Source organism: Zootoca vivipara, chromosome 11 (genome assembly GCF_963506605.1).
Source record: "Zootoca vivipara chromosome 11, rZooViv1.1, whole genome shotgun sequence".
NCBI lineage: Eukaryota > Metazoa > Chordata > Lepidosauria > Squamata > Lacertidae > Zootoca > Zootoca vivipara.
Genome location: NC_083286.1, coordinates 8,474,994 through 8,488,012, shown reverse-complemented (window position 1 = coordinate 8,488,012; position 13,019 = coordinate 8,474,994). Strand labels below are relative to the sequence as shown.

At 39.4% G+C, this 13,019-nt stretch overlaps 2 protein-coding genes across 7 annotated transcripts in view; one reads left to right on the top strand and one right to left on the bottom strand.

The window, feature by feature from the left end:
- The window catches only part of FANCC (FA complementation group C), a 58,413-nt gene extending 56,132 nt beyond the window's left edge, over positions 1-2,281 (top strand). Inside the window, exon 14 of the mRNA XM_035099631.2 lies at positions 679-2,281. Coding sequence (XP_034955522.2) covers positions 679-822 — 144 coding nt within the window. The 3' untranslated portion in view covers positions 823-2,281. The remainder of the gene's footprint in view (positions 1-678) is intronic.
- Positions 2,282-6,085: 3,804 nt separating this feature from the next.
- AOPEP (aminopeptidase O (putative)) overlaps positions 6,086-13,019 on the bottom strand; it is a 194,842-nt gene continuing 187,908 nt past the window's right edge. For 3 of the 6 annotated variants that reach the window (XM_060280102.1, XM_060280104.1, XM_035099626.2), the window contains 2 exons: positions 12,827-12,913; positions 6,086-10,161 (listed from right to left, as the gene is read on the bottom strand). In XM_060280102.1, the coding sequence (XP_060136085.1) occupies positions 10,021-10,161; positions 12,827-12,913 (228 nt within the window). In that variant the 3' untranslated portion in view covers positions 6,086-10,020. Of the gene's footprint in view, positions 10,162-12,144; positions 12,213-12,826; positions 12,914-13,019 lie in introns of all 6 variants that reach the window. The other 3 variants (XR_004691556.2, XM_035099627.2, XM_060280103.1) reach the window with 3 other exon arrangements.

Genomic DNA, 13,019 nt, shown 5'->3' with positions numbered 1-13,019 from the left:
CAATATCACTTTATTTTTAGAGGTGTAGAAAGTTGCTTTGCTTGCCTGCCTTCTTGCAAGGCCCCAAAGGGCTTTTTTTTCTGAGATGGGGGGGGGGTGAGGTGGAAAAGAGATGGGGATTGTTATCCCTGTCAGTTCACTGACCCATGTGCTGCTGAAGGTAGCGAGGTGAGGGCGCCTGCAATGCTACAATGGGCTTTTCTCCTAAGTTGTGTGTGGAAGTTAGAGGAGCACTGGGGATGACTTCCCTCAGGGGTCAGCAACCTTTTTCAGCCGTGGGCCGGTCCACTATCCCTCAGACCATGTGGTGGGCCGGACTATATTTTGAAAAAAAAATGAACGAATTCCTATACCCCACAAATAACCCAGAGATGCATTTTAAATAAAAGGACACATTCTACTCATGTAAAAACATGCTGATTCCTGGACTGTCTGCGGGCTGGATTGAGAAGGTGATTGGGCCGCATCCAGACCACGGGTCTTAGGTTGCCTACCCCTAGTCACTTTGCTGCCTGCCCAAAGGGCTTTTTCTCTTCGTGTTGTAGATTGGGATGGTTTCCCTGGTTGTTTTTTCTTTTGTCTTCTACAAGAACTATGTAGCTGTGAACAGTGTAATTTTCTACTAAATACTAGCATTTATACTTTCTCAATTCTCTGTTGTTTTTTCTCTCCTTTCAGCTTATAGTTGCAGGCAGTGAAATCCCAGAAGTTACTGGTCTTCTAACTCGTCTTGCAAATAGAGTTGGCCAACTTGGAATGAAATATCAAAGCACTGTAAAGCTGGTGAATGATCACCTTCTAAAACTAAAATGTGGAGTTTAGTTTTCTTTGTGATACTCAGCTTGGCCCACTAGTCAGTCTTAACTAATCAGAACAGCCAGGTGGAGGATGGAGAGAAGGTATTTGGTGTTTTTGCTTCCTTAAATATGAAAGCCTTTTATGTCTATGTGTATGTACAGTTGAATGGTAAAGATAAAAATATTGATATGGAAGTTGTTAGCAGTATTATATCTGACCTTTCTCAAGTCACTCTCTGATTTCATCCTAAAAGGAGCTTCTTCTAATTGACTTTCAGTCATAAGGCTGAAAACAAAATGTAATTGTACTGGAGGGTTTTCCCTATGTAGCTGAAAACCAGTAAATTTGAAGTGATATCTGAGCATGGATTGGATCAATCTTTTTCTGTCTTTGCCTTGTGAGAGAACTTGTGAGAAAAGCTACGTGATTAATGGGGTCTTTTCATACTCTGGAAGCTACACAACTGCTTGTTTCTGCTTTGTAAAGTATAAGCCCTATCACAAGCAAGTGGTTGTTAATTATTCCTTTTGAAGTAAATCCCTGTGTCAAGATTAGTGACCAGTCACCTTCTTATATTTCTTCTGATTCTATATTTTGTTGAGAGAGCATTAGTCAGCAAGTGTGCTACAGCAATGTGCACCACAAACCTTTCTAGACCACAGGCCGCCTTTGAGCAATGCCAAGAAAATACTTGTGCAGCTTACAAACAAATTTTGTTTGATTTTTCCTTCACAACAAGCCTCTCTACACCCTACTAGTCAATTCACATATTTAGAAGCACCAAGTCATAATGTTCCCAAGTTTGCCGCTTGAGAGACTTCAGTGGGAAGAAATAGTAGATTGGTCTGGAAATATTTCACATTTTTTATTTACAGAAAGGACATACTTCCCAGAAAGTATGCACTTAGATGTTTACTCATTTCTGAGTTCACTTGGCAAGCTTTCCATTCAAGATTTGTCCCAAAGTGTGGATAATGAAACTCTTACACACACACTTCTTAAAATATGGAATACCGTATTTTTCACCCCATAGGACACACCTAGTTTTTAGAGGAGGAAAACAAAAAAATTATATTTTTTGCTTTCTTGAATTGTCCTAGGCATAACTCCTTGAGGCCTAAGTGCCTTTGCCCTCCCCCATTAAATATTTGAGGAAGCTTCTTTTGCAAAGGGGGAAGGTTCCATTTTTTAGGATCAGCTCAAAGTTGCTGAGTTTCCTTGCAAAGGGGAAAAAATCCTGTTTTTAGTTCAATTCACAGTTCTTCAGCTTCTCTAGGAAAGGAAAGAGACCCATTTCTAGAGTTTCCAAACAGATAATCTAATCAGCCAGTCACCGTCTCCCTCTGCAGACAACAATTGAGGCCTAGGTAAGGGGCTGGGAGGGGCTGGAAAGGGAGCTAGCTCTCTTATCTCCCTCCCGCTATCTCTAGCAGTCAGCTGATGAGCGGGTTCCTTTCAACAGGCTCATTACTTCTTGTTAGCCTTTAGCTTTTTCTTTAAAAAAAGCACGATCTGCCTTTAGCCCCTGAGCAATTCGGCTCCAGGGGCCACGCATTCGCTCCATAAGACGCACAGACATTTCCTCTTACTTTTTAGGAGGAAAAAATGGCATCTTATGGAATGAAAAATACGATATATTGCAATAAAACATCTAGAAAAGGGAGTACTTCCTTCACCATTCCAACTATGATGTGGCTATTTCAGATGTTGGGTATTTTGTTGGCAGACATCTCCATATGCAAACTAGCCAGTACAACAGAGCTTTACAAACTATGTGTCGTGACACATTAGTGCGTCAGCTGCAGTGTGCAGGTGCCGCATGAATGCTCCCCATGCTCCTCCCAGGGCAAGAAAGGGGTTAGTTTAACCTCCGGTTTGCTAGTAAAACTGAATTACCATGTCGTGAAATTATGCAAAACTGAATCACTGTGTCGCACAATGATGCATGTCTAAAAAGTGTGCCACCAACACGAAAAGTTGGGAAAGCTCTGCATTACAAATTAGTGGGTTCAGTGCACAGCTCAGTGTATTGGGATGGAATTTAATTGGGTTCAACTCAGATCACAAGACTGCAACAGGCCTGAGGTGGTTATACCTAGTTATGGCAGCCAGAGGAGGGAGCTTTCCAATAATGTATAAATCATGCTGGATGAAAGATGGGGAGTTCTCTCCCTGTGCTATCTAATTGGCATGTGCTCCTCCCACTCATGCATACAAATTATAAACTTTTATACAAGTTTATTCATTATACTTTGCATATTCTAATACAGGCACCCCCAAACTTTGGCCCTCCAGATGTTTTGGCCTACAGCTCCCATGATCCCTAGCTAAGAGGACCAGTGGTCAGGGGTGATGGGAATTGTAGTCCAAAACATCTGGAGGGCCAAAGTTTGGGGATGCCTGTTCTAATATGATCTTCCACAAAAACTCATATTTCAATATATTAATTTAGAGGCAGGGCAGAATTGCTTTCCTCCCTTTATTTAGAGAATGTACAGGGTGAGTCCTTTAAAAGAGGCCCCATGGATACAGAGTACACATGTTCCACGGTGTCTCTTTTAAGAGACTCACCATGTACTATTCCTACTGCTCTACACCTGTGGAGCTCCTAGACTAACTATTGGACTCTTTGCAGTCTGTGCATTGCAGTCTTCAGCAAGGTTAGAAAAACAGCATATTGGCAGGTGCTTTAAGTGCTCATAATTCTCAGTAACATCAACATGTGGGTCTGTTTAAGTCCACCTACCAAGCAGCCTAATGCTTGAAAACTGATGTGTTTTTTATTTCAAATGCTTGCCTGAACTTTTAAAAAAGCTTTGATTCCAGGAATTTGCATTGGGGTGGTCCATACGAGAGCGAATGCCAAAAAGGAGTTTCCCTTGCTTATTCTGGCTATCTTCCTTCAGCCATCTGTCTGACTATATAAAAGGCGTTAAAACCTCTAGAGCTGCTTTCTGAAGGGCTTAAGTGTACTCAAACTGACTGGGGCCTTTTAATGCCCAACATCATGCAGCTAACTCAGGCTGAAGCTGCCTCCCTCCCTCAAAACAACCCAGGCTACTTTCAGCTGACAGCAGCAAAGCTTCAGTACTGTACAGGCAATTGCTTTGCTTTAAATAATAGTAAGAGAGGAAAAAGAAAACAATTTCATGAATTCATTACTGCTAAGAATTTGGTTTTTCTCCTGTTTATTTTAAATTTGCTTTTTGCTTGTTTTGGTTTAATCATAGTAGTTCTCTTTATTAGCCAATTAAGCTAATCTGTTACAGTGTGGGATAAAAAAAATACTACAGTAACTCCTTGGATAGTGTTGTGGATTCCTAAATTATTCCTATTTTGACACCGCTCCACTTTCCATGTTTCTTGTAATTTTTAATTGTAAATTATGTCACAACTCCTTCATGCACTGGGTCAGGCAAATAGTTCTATGTTTGAAGACAGCATGCTTGCTTCGTTTTTCCTGATGGCTTTGCATCTATTTCTGCTCTCATTTTGTCTTCTTGGAAACTTCACTGCCATTAGCTAAATGGAAGTCCTCTGCACGGTTTTCTTCAAGCAAGCCTACTGGTTCTGAAGAAGGAAATAGGTACACTACTGTAATGCTTTATGGGCTTTTTTTCAACATGAAGTTGAATTATTCCAATTTGTGGTAGAAATCTTAAGAATTTTTTTTAAAAAACTATGTCTTGTTTAACTCTTTGATGCATGTTTCTTAGAAAAGAAACAAGTGCATGAAGAGGCAGCCTAGGATTCCTAATTTACTGCATCAACAGTCTCTAAAGACCTTACCAGTAGGGTTGGGTGATGTATTGATACATCGTCCAACACTTGTTTGCAGACCATATTGTGAAAACAGTTTCAAAATAACTGAGCTGGCGAAGCACAGCCTTCAGTCACAATGTTTAGCTGCTGATATATCACAATGTTGAAAACCAGATATCGCCCAGCCCTACTTACCAATCTCTGGCTTCAAATTCTATCTGTGTAATTTGGCATAACTTCTGGATTGGTTTACTCGATTTCAACATGTCATAGAACCAACTCTTGCAAAACACCACAAAATTCACTTGTGTCAGCTCGTCACAGCAGTGTCTTGTGTGACCCTTTAAAAAGTGTAAACTTCAGTTTATTAGATGAATTGTATTGCCTTAAGCAATTATATGAGAATTCTTCCTCAATGTCTGATGTATTGCTTTTTCTACACTACCGTGATCCAGAGTTTTACAGGGTAAAGAAGGTGCAAAGGGTGCTGCTCTAACCCAGAGAGACAAGAGTATAAAGAAGTTGCCTTATAGTGAATTTGACTACTGATCCACCCAATTTGGCAAATCAGCATATAGTTAACAATAGTATGGCATAATCTATTGTTATGTAATGTTACGAGAGACATTGCATACCGGTATATCTTTGTAAATCAAGAAAATCTTTAATTAAAAAAAAAAGCCAGCACAATGTGTTCTTGCCCACCAGGGAGGGTATGATATTGGGGGGGGGGAGTTTATTTTATTTAACAAATGGAAGTTGGCATATCTATGTAATCCAGGGGGAATTATTAACTCAATGTAGGAACTTTAACCACTGCCTGTTGTTTGACAGTGAAACAAGCTAAACATGAACCTCCATAGAGGACGACAACAACATAGGTGCTGCATTTAAGGCAATGCTTTTTCACTAGATTAACAGGCTGTGCTAAGAGAGATGCTTGGCAGTATATATATATGTTGACATTTAACAAATCAAAATAAAATCACAAGGACAGATAAAAAGGCAACAGCTTCTTCATGTACAGTGGCAAATACATTTGAGTTGCCTTACTCAGCTTTTGCATCTTTCACAATTGAACAACAAAAGAATTACTTGCTTTCTCTTTGTTATTTTCTGCAAAAACCCCTGTGAAATAGAGCATAGCTTGCTTCATGAATGCAGCAGATCCTTTCTTGAATACATCAAAAGGTCTACATTAACTGTGACTGCAGTAACTCAGTATGGCGCCATACAAACTCCAGATTTCTCCTGAATTTGGAAGACTGAATCCAGGACTGCTGTCGGAGCATATTTCAGCTAATTAGAGTTTGGGAACTGAACTCTTTTTGAGTTGGGTGCCACAGAGAGCGAAGCTCTCTTGTGTGCGTATGGGCACTTGGTGAATGCCCCTAAGGAAGGGAAGCAGGAACAGAGTTTCTGGTTTTGTGCATTCATAAAGGTTTTTGATTCTCTCCTTTTCTTTCTGTAGTCATCAGTAAACCAACTGATAATTTTGAGACAAAATACAACTTTGGCACATGCATGATTTACAAAATTGTTTATTTATAAAGCTTATTGCCATTATTTTACAGGACAGGACTTCTACAACTACTGTGATTAATAAGTAGCATGATTAGCTTCATTCATAGCAAAGTGATGTGACTAGTTTGTCACTAGTTATTTTTCCCTGTAGCTGGGCTAAACATAATAAAAATGTCCACAATCTCAGTATTAACAATTTAGATTACGGTAGTAATTACTTATTTGTTCCAAACAGACTTTAAATTTTGCAGCAGATTTTAATTATCAGTTTGCGAAATGCAAAAGTAGGCACCATTTTAATTAGTACAAAATACCTATTTAAATAAATCTGCTTCTGGTGATTTTCTGGCCTGGTTTGCATAATACCTCATGATAAATATTACAATAAAGTGTCTTCTGGCAGATAGTAAGTTGGCGCCACAGACACAGAAGTGAGGGGATATTGGAGTTTTTTCCTGCTTCATTGCCATTACCCTCTGGCAAAGAAAAGTAAGGGGTAAAATGTTTGTCAGCTTATTGTTTTAGCAGTCACATAAATTGTTCCTTTGATGTCCAAGGTCAATGAAATCTTAGTACCACCAGCCTTTGTAGAAGATACATTAAAAGTCTGTGATCTTTCCTGCAAGGGAAACAGTGGTAAAACTTATTACTCTGTCACAGTGAAGGAATGCTTGTAAAAAAGTTCAGTAATGTAGGGGATGGCTTTTCTTTACTATCCTTCTTGAAAGGGGACATCTCTCTCAATCTAATTTTCATTGTATGCATGAAGTGGGAGAGAATCGCAACAGATGTAATGGAGTAGAAACTGGAACTTGATATTCATGTGAATGTCACATGCTCTGTCATAAGGCTGAATGTAACTTGAGAAGACATCAGGTCCAGTATTCCACAGCATAGTATAAAAAGTCACACCACAGTATTATGAGAATTCTGTAACCACCAGCACAGCCTCCTTGGAATTCTATTTAATTGCAAAGAAGAGCAACAACACAACATTCTTCCCCTGTTCAGAAAATAGCAACTAGTAGGTTGAATGTCAGAATGAAGTACCCAGAATACTACAGCATGTTTCCTCATTGAATGAGTAATCCTAACTTGACACAGCCTACACATACTTCACCCACTGGCAAAGCTACTAGCTCCTTTTGCAAGAGCATGGCATGTAGTCCATGTAAGGATTTGTTTGTGATCCACATCAAAGTACTGGTCTGTTCTATCTTTGGTTTCAGACATGAAGTAAGAGCTAGGTTTTCATAGACGTCTGTGCATTTAGAAAAGAATCTTTTTTGCTTTAGGGCTCGACTCCTGTTCCTGCTGAACTGAGCCAGTATATAAAATCAGAACTGATATCAGCTCAGTAGGCACCGGAGGACGGGTCCATCGACAGCCAGGAACAGTATCTGCTGCAAGGGGACAGTTCCAATAAGAAACAGCCATTTAATATCAACAAAATACACACTGGACTTTGCACACATTGGGCTGCTTTAAGAATGGCACATTCTTTTATAAAATACAATACTTTTTAGCATTATGCTCTTTCACAGTTATTGATTACATCTATACTGTAGCCAAGCAAAGGTTTTCTCACGTGGATTCTTTTCATTCAGGGTTTGCATCTTTCCCACAGCTTCTTCGCCTGTTACAATCTGCAAATTAGATTCCAGGCAAACGTGCTATGATACTACTACAGCAGCGGTCAACATTTTAAGAGAGTTTTCCATCTCACCTTCTCTTCAGGTGCAGAACTTAGCCACTGTGAACAAAGAGGAAATCAGTCACTGTTCACCAATCAGCTAAGCTCTGCACCTCGCTAGAGAGGTCTTCATCTGAACATAGTTACAATAGCAGCTGAAGTCCTTCAGTGACATGTCTGTACATTTTTAGGAGAAGTAGATTAGAGGTTCCAACAGTATGGATATGAGATTGCAATACCTACATGCAGTTACAGATGCCAGTGTCATGATTATGTGGTAATCCCTGGCAATGTGATTTTAATCTTAAGTCACAAATCAGCATGCCAGGAACCCAAACAACCAAAACGAAGGAAACATGGGTGGCTTTTCTCTTTTCCATCAAGATAACTTGAAAAAGCTAACATTTTCACTCATTTCGTTTACATGCTCACCATTGGCTCACCATTTTGGCTACTCAAAACAAATCATATGTATCAGCTCCATAAAACTGTATAAAAAGTTCAGAAAACAGTATGAAGAGTATACTGTTAAGTGTTAAGTGTTCTTAATTAATATAAATTGTTATTTTTTATAAAAAATATATATAGGGTAGTGGATTGAATGAATTGCTCACACAGCAGAAGAATAACCCATTTTAAATTTGAATTTCTGACTTCTAAAAAAATTAAGGTGAAACTGAACATGTTATCAGATCACTAAACCACATTTTGCTAGTTCCTTGTAGTCTACATTAACCAGAAACCAAGCTTGAATACATGTTTTCAAGCAAAGCCCACTAGTTTATTTGGTATATCTTTGTCCCCCCACATATGAAGGACAAGATTTTCCATATTCAACTTCATAAGCAGAGCAGCCGTTTCTACAAAAAATAAAAACATACAAACACAACTAACACTTTTTATATCCTGATGCATCCTTTCCTAAGCATTCATTCTAGTGGAACAATTTTGTTACTGGTTGGTCTTTTAATACAACCTCTCATGTAAAAGTTTTGTGAATAATCCAAATGATTTGTGTCTTTTAAATTGTTAACCTCATTAAATGAAAACCTAGGTCGTCGAAAGGATCCTTCTACGAAACCAGGCATCCCCAAACTTCGGCCCTCCAGATGTTTTGGACTACAATTCCCAGCTTCCCCGACCACTGGTCCTGTTAGCTAGGGATCATGGGAGTTGTAGGCCAAAACATCTGGAGGGCCGCAGTTTGGGGATGCCTGTACTAAACTTTAATTACTCCGTATAACATAAACCAAATAGAAAAGGGGAAAGATTTCAGAGTAAATTATCTACTTACAACAGTATTGAAATAGTTGCTGTTTAATGCCTTAATAATAATAATAATTTATTATTTTTTATATGCCTGTTGTTTATTATTTATACCCCGCCCATCTGGCTGGGTTATGTAAATGTTAAGGGCTGTTTGACTGCATCGCAGGCTGTCAAAATGCCCACCATAGGATGGCTAAGGCCAGTTCTATTTTTAGCATTACACAACATGCTGATCACATAAAAACTGAGGGAATGCCAATGATTTCCAAATGGGTTTAAGGCTGCTTCAAAAGCCATGTATAAGAAATGGCCACCCCTCACCTGGTACTCCAAAAACTGGCCAGCAAAATGATGTTCCACTTGGTATTAAGTTGTTGTCTTCCCATGGCAATCCTTCCTCAAATGAGGCATTAAAAAGGTTATAGTTCATGTTAAACCAATTAATTATATGCAATAAAAATGTTACAGATTTCTACCACAGATTTCTACCATATTTCTATCCAAATATTACATTGTATTTAGGAGCATAGGTAATTTTTATTTGCTGGGAGCTCCATCAAAGATACCGGCAACTATGCAAGAATGTAAGCTTTAAAAAATGCCATTCTCACATGCTCCAAACATATGTAAAATTTGTGCGGATTCTTTTCATCCTGAAGAGATCTATGTTTTGATCACATACACTATAACAATCTTAGCCAGAGTCCAGATTTCAAAATATTTGCTTGCTCATAGAAATGGAGATACTATGGAGAAAGTTGCTTCTTTCAGAAACTTACATTGAAACATTCTTGGTCATCTTTTATAATTTTACCCTATTATTATCCTACTGTTTAACACAGCTCCCTCTCTGGATAGCTTTCTTTACTTTGAGGATTTTAAGAGATTTTTGGTTTTGATAAATAAACTTACTCATTCATAAACTATTTTCTTCCCCTGAGAAATGAACTATCTGGGATAGAAAAACCACCTCATCAAAACAACATCTCTGCCACTACTGTAGCAGAGGACGCATCCATTTGGTCACGGGTTGCAGCAAAACTTTTACGTGCAATTTCTTGCTGTTTTGCATCCTCATTCACCATTAACTCTCCATATAGGTAGACACCCATTGCCTGAAAGAGGAAGAAAACAATAATCCTATAATATAATCAATTCCAGTGTGGTGCTTTTCAAGATAACAGCAGCTGTACCAAACTTACAATTTAAACATGCACAAGTTTTCCTTGCTAAAAACTTTCAAGGTTCTTTGTAAGACTTTTTAAAAAGCATAACACAACTGGAAACCCACAGTTGTTTCTAAGTATGTTCTACTCAAAGTAGACCCACTGTAATTAATAGTTCTAGGTATGTTAGCCATGCCCAGTAATGTCAATAGGTCTACTCAAATACTATTAATATTCTATATAATATTTTATAACATTTTTTTTAGTTGAGGTTGAAAATCTTTATAGCCAAGTGGGCCTCACTGAAATAAAATTGCCTGTCCTACCCAAACCACAAGCTGTAGTCAAGATTCACCACAGTCTATGATACTAGTCACTAGTGGAGGAGTGGGGGATCTGTAGTCCTCCCATTGTAGCTGGACTCCAGCAACCATCATCCCAATACAACTACTGGTTGTATTGGTATTGGCTGATAGGGGTTGGAGTCCAACAGCTGCAAGTCCGTAGATCTACCCCTGCAGTGATGAAGGAAGTATGAGACAAATTAATAGTTCATAGCTCTAACTCAATGACTTGGACCTCCATGTATGAAAAAGTATGCTAGAACAATCAAGAGTGGGGGACTAGCTTCAGGATTTCCTAAAATATTGCTTCCCATGGGCACCTGGCTAGCCACTGTTGTCTTAGGTGGCCTTCTGGTTTGACCTAACAAGGTGATTCTTGTGTTCTTACCAGGGCCGGCTCTAGGGGTAGGCTGGGGGGCGCAGGGTTGGCAGGGGGGCGCTGCACGGCGAAGCCGCGCGGAAACCACGCTGCGCCCGCCCATCGCTGGAGCGATCCGCGCACCACGGCGCCAGGGCGCCCAACCCGCTTAAGACAGCCCTGGTTCTTACTATGAAAATTGTACACTTCTGTACAATAGTTAACAGTTACTCTGCAAACAGTGTTGGTAAATGCTGTTTTCCTAGAAAAAGAGGTGCCAGAAGTCACCATGAACACCTCCCTTGTTCTTAGAATGGAAATGGCGCCCACCTGAGAGGTGCCGGAACTGAGTTCTGGTGAGTTCCGGCTGGAAAAAAAAGCCCTTCTTGTTGGCAAGTTACTTCTGTGGTAAGATTCCACCAACCTACCACTTACTGCCAAATTGGAAAGTAAAACCGACACTGAGAGTTCTCATTCTGATTGACTATTCAATGAGCCATAACTCAAATATCCAAATTTAGTAAACACTGCTGGTTCTGTTACCCTGAATGTTAATGGTTGCATTTGCATTTTCTTCAGACTCTTAAAACAACCAAGTCCCCTTTCAATACTGGAAAACACATAAGACTTCAATTTCATGCATTATCATTCCATAGATTGCACAAGTTCTTGGAGGTGATTGAAATAAAAGACCAAAAGTTATCTGCAGCTTTGGTGTCAGGAATTCTAATCCTCAGACAGCACACAAATGTAAATATATATGTGTTCTGAAGTGCAGAGGCTACTTCTATGAAAAGCATAATGCATTTCCACCCACCCTTCATGGAAGTAGTTGCTACAATCCAGACATTAATTTATACATAGAAAAACAAATGATTTCCCCCCCCCCCCCAAAACCATAATGACACTGCTTACTTGAGACATAATTATTTTTCCAATTGGTGTGAATACTGCATCTTTTAAAAAATCTGAAACACAGTTTTAATATAATTAATCTATGCTAAAATGTTGTAAAGTGTCCTTATTTAAGGTCTGGACATGCAGGCAGGGAAGCAAACCAAGCAACTAAAATAACTTGTATAATACTTTATCCCATGGGCTCAGGGAAAGATACCTGCATAATGTTACAAGCTAGTGGATTCTGCAGCGTTCAGGGGCCCAGCAATGTCCAACTACTATTAAACTGAGCTGCTCTGATGTTAGGGACTGAACTAGTCTAATCCTAAGTACCTTTGGCTGGCCACTGCTAAAGTCTGAAAGAAGGAATGGGGCAGGCAAAACATCTTCGGAAACAACAGCTTAAAGAATGAGGAAGAAAGTTAGCCCAAACTGGTCCAGAGCAATGTAATGAAGATGAGAGTAGAAGAGAAGGAAAACTGGGGGGGGGGGAGGGGGAGCGGTAACAGAGGAGAATTGCAAGTGACCCAAGAGTTAGGCTAAGGGGTGCAGAGTTTAAGTAACCAATCAAATATTTGCCTCAGGGTCTCTAGTAGCATTTTTAGCCCAGACCTTGTTGCCTCACCGCTTTCCCCAGTCAGTAGCAATGCTGCTGTCAGAAGGCGGTTGATGTGGTCCACACAAGTTATGGCAAATATGATAGGATTTATTGGTGGGACCATTTAAGTGTAATTTCCAATGAGCAGTGGGGGAGAAATCAGTTTGCCTCACATTTTTAATGTGAACTACATTTCACACCTGAAACAAAATGCGGAATTGAAATGCAGCTACCCTTGCCTCCAAAACTTATGTTGTAGTTCTCCAGTCAAAAATGTATTGTACGAAAATGCATCAAGGAAATTTGTTCATTAATAAGCAGTTTCATCTATCCCTATTTCAAGATACCAACACTTACCTGTACATACATATTCTTACATATTCTGGCTAGATGCAAATGTTACTAAATAGTACTAACCTGGTCTTCCTTGAGGAATTTCTCAACATCAACATACCCTGCTGTGTATTTATGTTTGATAACAAGCTCACACCATCTATGTCGAACCTTTGGCAAATGAGAAAGAAAAGTAAAGGATTAGCTTCAGAAACTACAAATAGTTAAATAAAACTCATTAAAATGCAGGTTCCTATTTTTAACACCAGCCGCCATC